Source organism: Triticum dicoccoides, chromosome 2B (genome assembly GCF_002162155.2).
Source record: "Triticum dicoccoides isolate Atlit2015 ecotype Zavitan chromosome 2B, WEW_v2.0, whole genome shotgun sequence".
Taxonomy (NCBI): domain Eukaryota; kingdom Viridiplantae; phylum Streptophyta; class Magnoliopsida; order Poales; family Poaceae; genus Triticum; species Triticum dicoccoides.
Window position 1 is genome coordinate 41740432 of NC_041383.1, and position 6448 is coordinate 41746879.

At 41.7% G+C, this 6448-nt stretch overlaps 1 protein-coding gene across 1 annotated transcript in view; it reads left to right on the plus strand.

Annotated features, from left to right (window-relative positions):
• LOC119360376 (disease resistance protein RGA5-like) overlaps positions 1 to 2456 on the plus strand; it is a 3665-nt gene extending 1209 nt beyond the window's left edge. The window contains exons 2-4 of the mRNA XM_037626039.1: positions 166 to 575; positions 1851 to 2152; positions 2397 to 2456. Coding sequence (XP_037481936.1) covers positions 166 to 575; positions 1851 to 2152; positions 2397 to 2456 — 772 coding nt within the window. The remainder of the gene's footprint in view (positions 1 to 165; positions 576 to 1850; positions 2153 to 2396) is intronic.
• Positions 2457 to 6448: the final 3992 nt, after the last annotated feature.

Below are 6448 nucleotides of genomic sequence, written 5' to 3' on the forward strand. Positions count from 1 at the left end.
GGTCAATTAAACAAGTGTTGGGCAACACTTCTCTTCTTCAATGGATGCTCGTGTGATAGAAAAATTAGTAGATCGTATATATATGTTCCAATTACCCTTTACTTGCTAGTTTGTACTCAATTTTTGCCTTGTTTTACTTTCTAATATGGTGCTACAAATTCACAGGTACTTAATTATTGTTGATCATATATGGGACGAATCAGCTTGGAATTATATAAAGACTGTACTAGTTGAGAACAACTGCAGTAGCAGAGTAATCACAACAACACGTACTGCTGGTGTTGCTGCATCATGCAGTTCTTCCATCGACGGTAACATTTATAAACTAAATCCTCTTGGTCATGATGATTCGAAGAAGTTGTTCTATGAAAGAATATTTGGGAGTAAAGATGGTTCTCATGTGGAACTGAGAGAAATATCTGAGAAAATCATAAGAAAGTGTGATGGTGTACCATTAGCTATCATCACTATTGCCAGCCTATTGTCTCACAAATCAATGAACATACATGAATGGGACACTGTCAACAAATCAATCTGTTCTGGACTTGAGAAATTCCCCAATATGGAGGACATGCGTCAGATATTGTCTATTAGTTATTATGATTTGCCGTCCCATCTAAAACCCTGCTTTCTATACCTAAGTGCTTATCCGGAGGATTATACAATATTGAGTGATCACTTGGTACGAAGATGGATATCCGAAGGCTTTGTCCATGGAAGTGATGTGGATACCTTATATAAAGTTTGGTTTGGTTACTTCAGTGATCTTATTAACCGAAGCCTAATTCAACCACAACATGTAGATTCTCGTGGCAATGTAGGGGCTTGTCGTGTACATGGTATGGTCCTTGATTTGATCACATCCTTGTCAGTTGAAGAAAATTTTGTCACTACATTAGATAGCCATCAACCTAGTGATCTTTCAAAGAAGATACATCGATTATCCATCCAAAACAATCAAGAACATCACACCATGTCACTTTCTATGGTGAGCTTATCCCACGTGAGATCATTTATCATCTTTCCTAGTGCTACAAAATTGATGCCGCCTCTTTCAAGATTTCAAGTTCTGCGAGTGTTGGATCTAGAAGGTTGCCGTGACTTGGAGAATCATCATATTCATGGTGTTTGGAATTTATTTCATTTGAGGTATCTAGGACTAAGGGATACAAATATTACCAAAATCCTGAAAGGAGTAGGGAATCTGTATTCTTTGCAAACATTGGATTTGAGTCAAAGTGGCATAACTGATCTGCCATCAACCATTGTTCAGTTAAGGAAACTTGTGTGCCTATACATTGAAACATCGGTAAAGCTACCAGATGAGATTGGAGCCATGAAATCTCTATAGGTTCTGTCTACGGTCGGTGTGAGTAACTCGCCAAACTTCTCAAAGGAACTAGGTTATCTTACGGATATGAGGGTTCTTAAAATTTCGCTATCTGGAACATGAGACAAGAATTATGAGAAACATTTGTTATGTTCTTTGTGCAAGTTGAAAAAAATCAAGGAAATAATCATTCAATCTTCTGGAGTTCCCACAAAATTCATTATGGATTTAGGATGGACCCCTCACAACCTTCGATATTTTTTCGGCAACATACCTAGATTACCGGAATGGATGAACTCCTCACTCTCAGAACTGTCCACTTTAATCATCACACTAGACAAAATCCATCAGGAAGACCTTGGCACTCTCGGCAACATCCCATTTCTGCATTATCTCTGTGTTACTATGCACAAAATCAAAAAGGCAAAAGAAAGGTTGATTATCGGTACTGATCATGCAAACTTTAAGTGCCTATCTGAGTTTCACATGCACAATGATTCATTGGGGATCATGTTTGTAGAAGGAGCCATGCGAAGGCTCCAAACCCTCGAGGTTACATTTCAGGTTCGCGAGGCGAAGGATGAATACAATAATTTTGAGGTCGGCTTGGAGAACCTCCATTCTATTAAGCTGGTCACAATTCGAATGCATTGTTCTGGTTCCAGGCTCGTTGAGGTGGAGGAAGCTGATGCTGCTATGAGGAAGACATCCTATGTGAATCCCAAACATCCGAGGGTTGACGTGATTAGATATTATGAAGATGAAATGATAGAGGATGAGGAGAAATCTCAACTCGATGAGGAAGCATTCAAAGAACAAGAGGTATTAATTATTGTCTTCTTTAGTCGCACTAAAATAAAAAGTACATGATCCAAGTTAGTGTTCCATTTTGTTACTTATTCCTAAAATGTTCCCTTTTCATCACCTTTTGGTGACTACCTAGCAAATTGGCACATGTAATGTGATTTTTCACATGTGAACTCTATATCCATCAATACATTGTTGCGTCTGATCGATTTTCAATCAGCTATTGTTATTACCCCTATTATAATTTGTTCTTTTTTAGGGTGAAAAGATTTATACATTGCTCAGGCTAGCAGCCTGCTCATTACAATACAGTTCATAGAGACTATCTGGACACAAGCCATTCACAATAAGTTTATTTATAGAGTTTATCCAACTTCGAGAAAACACAAACACAGACACGCACATGCACGTAAACACACAAACTTTTTTTGAGTAACAATCTGCTAATAGAACAGTTGCTGACTTAAGGAATATAACATTCTTATAACTTTTCTTGTGGGTAGATAAACTCAATGTTTTTTTATCATAAACAAGATGATTATTGTGAAACTGAGGTTGTTAGATCACCCTTGATGATCACATGTCATTCGACCATACTTGACAATCACACGATTTAAGACAAGATGAGCGCGTTGCGCGATAACTGAAGAACATGATCAATAAAAACACTATGTTTACGTTGACAAGTTCGGGAGCTTTTTCTTCGTTATGGTGTTGCCTTGTATAAAAACAAACAAATGAGCTACTCAACTCCTGGTTCTCTCTGCGTGTACTTCTTTATAAATCTCTCCATGAAGAAGATTGTTTATCTTAATTAGCTCACAAGCAATCTTGCTTCACAAGATTACTTGACTTGTTAACGAGCTTACTTTACTTCTTGTCAAGCCTGCCTTATCTTGACAAGATTACTTGACCTCTAGGCTGAGAGGAAGCATTCATGGCAAGCTGACTTGCTTCTACATGGCAAGCTTGCTTAGCCTTCAAGCATATGCTTCAACGAGAAGCTAACTTGTCTTGCAATTTGGATTGCTTGTTGAGCCAAATGTCTGCTTGCATGAGCCATATGTCAATATCTCGGTAGTCTTCTCGCCAAAAAAATAATATCTCGGTAGTCGCCACCCAACCATAGTTGTTTCATAATAACAATAATTAATAGTAGTTATCGAGAGATCAGGTGTAATACTATATCAATGGATATAGAGTTCATACTTCATAGTACTCTCCTAGTTTGAGAAAAATAAGCAGTCATACCAACTTGGAGTAGAAGAGCAAGGCCCCTCAAGTTTGAAGGATATGGTCAAATCTCCCCTTAATTCACCCTTCGCACATCTACCCTATCACATTTTTTGAACTTTGATAGTGCAAATTTTGATTGGCACACTCCATGAGCAAGTGATATAGTTGTTGTGATTGTAAATGAAATAGTCCTGACTACGAAAAGTAATAAGAAACATAAGATGTCAAAGGACACATTAAGTTAAGAAATCAAAGCTTATTATTTATGTTAATATTTTTCCCCGATGTAGTATACTTGATAAAAAAATATTGAACTACTCCCTCTGTAAATTAATACAAGATCTTATATTAGTTTACATATGGACTATTTATTTGTATCCTAAGCTTGTGACTGATCAATACCATGTCACTTGTTATATGTGAAAGGTTTATATTATTATTATTATTATTGCCCCTTCTCTTGAATGCAGATCATTCTTGAGAAGATTGGACCTTGGGGAGGAAATACATGGAGAAAACGCGACATAAAAGTGGCACCATGTTATCTAAGAAGTGTGAGAATTTGCTGTGGTGATGTTATAAATGCGTTTGCATTTTCTTACCTGGACATAATTGAGAATCTGCATGAGACACCTCTTGGGGGTGGTGTTGGTGGGACCATCCACACGGTGAGTAATGAACTTCTCATGCACTGTGCAAGACCTTATTAAGACAAACTAGATTAAATGTACTCTCCAAAAGGTGCGACACAGGAATATCATTTTTATACAAAAATTTCAATAATAAAATTAATAGAGTGTTAGTAACATAGTGGATTGAACATCAAAAAAGTTATTGTAGATAAATTTAAAAATTCAGAAATACAAATATTAGATGTATGGTTCATATAATTAAGAATGGGAAGTGGTTTTTTATATACAAAACATGAACGGATAATTTAAACAGATTGAACTGCCAAACATATAAAAAATAAACTGAGTACCCAAATTCCAAATATTAACTGAGCTATTCTAAGTATTTACATATGTGAGCAGTTTTCCATTAGCCAAAAAATTTCCCAATAAACATTTGAAGCTAGATATTACCATTGATTTTGCAGATTCTAGTAGAACCCTCGGAGTTTGTGATTGAACTTTCAGGGACTTTTGGTCCATATGGTCAATTTCCGAGCATCATAAAGTCACTTATGCTTGTGGCCAACTTACGTACCTATGGGTCTTTTGGGAAGCTACATGGAACTCGTTTCCACTCTCGAGTGAAGAAAAATGACAGTATTGTTGGCTTCTTTGGGTGCTTAGAGCAACTCTAGCAGACCCCGCATTCGCCCCCGACCAGCAAAATAACCGCCAAAATGCGGGTACGGGCCGGAAAGTCTGCCCGACCAGACCCCGCATCCCGCCCGGGCCCGCAAAAATATTTAGGGGGCGCGGCAAATTTCCGGCCCCAACCCGGGAAAACGTGGGGTTCCCCCTCGCGGCTGCGGTGCCCTGCATCACAGAGAAGCAGTTGGCGGGAGGGACATTTCAGCCCGCACTCTTTTCCCCCTTCCTTTCGCCGCCGCCCGCCCTTGCTTCCGCCCGCCATCCGCCGGCGATTCCGGCCATATCTGCGGGCGGAATCGCTCCGCTGGGCCGCCCCACACCCTCCCGCGCCGAGCCGCTGCACCGCCCCTCCAGATCCGACGAGAAGAGCCGCCCCCCCAGTCGCCACCGCCGCTGGGATCGACCACCGCCGAGCGCACCACCCTCGTCGCCGCCCCCGGATCACTCGCCACCGGTTAGTCTCTTTTTTGTGTTTTTCGCGAGCTGTGTAGTAGATTGACGCGCCGGCGTGCGTGTGTGTAGATGGAGTTGACCCCGTGCGAGAAGTTCTTGCTATCCGATTCGTCCGATTCGGACGACTCGGATGTGGAGACCATGCTTGCGACCTTTCGGCAGCAAACATTGGTCATGGCGCTTGCCGTGAAGGAGCATGAAGACGAGTACCGAAAGAGGAGGCGAGGATCTACTGTCGGACGTGTCACGCCCTCGATGCGGCTATATCTCCCACGTGTCGAAGTACGACTTAGAGGCATAACCGCATTGAAAGCAATGTCGCAAGTGAGGTAATCTTCACACAACCCATGTAATACATAAGGGAAAAAGATACATAGTTGGCTTACAGTCGCCACTTCACACAATACAAAAATAAACATCCCTCATCCAGGTTACACTCAAGGTCCGACTACGGAACCAAAATAAAAGAAGACTACCCCAAAAGCTACACAGATCCCCGATAGTCCCGACTGGGCACCTATACTGATCATCTGGAAATGAAACATAGTAACGACCAAGGGCCTCATCAAACTCCCACTTCAGCTCAGTTGCGCCATCTGCGCTGGTATCCTCGGCACCTGCATCTGTTTTGGTAGAATCTGTGAGCCACGAGGACTCAGCAATCTCACACCCGCGAGATCAAGACTATTTAAGCTCATAGGTAGGAAAAGGGGTAATATGGTGGAGCTGCGGCAAGCACTAAGCATATATGGTGGCTAACATACGCAAGTGAGAGCGAGAAGAAAAGCAACACATCGGTCGAGAAGCTAGTAGTGATCAAGAAGCGATCCTGAAACTACTTACGTCAAGCATAACTCAAACCGTGTTCACTTCCCGGACTCCGCCGAGAAGAGACCATCATGGCTACACACACGGTTCATGCATTTTAATGAAGTCAAGTGTCAAGTTATCTACAATCGGACATTAACAAATTCCCATCTGCCTCATAACTGCGGGCACGGCTTTCAAAAGATAAAATACCCTGCAGGGGTGTCCCAACTTAGCCCATCATAAGCTCTCACGGTCAACGAAGGATAAACCTTCTCCCGGGAAGACCCGTTCAGTCTCGGAATCCCGGTTCGCAAGACATTTCGGCAATGGTAAAACAAGACCAGCAAGACCCCCGACTGTGCCGACAAATCCCGATAGGAGCTGCACATATCTCGTTCTCAGGGCACACCGGATGAGATAGGCTACGAGTAAAACCAACCCTCAAGTTTCCCCAAGGTGGCCCCGCAGGCGGCTCGGTTCGGACCAACAC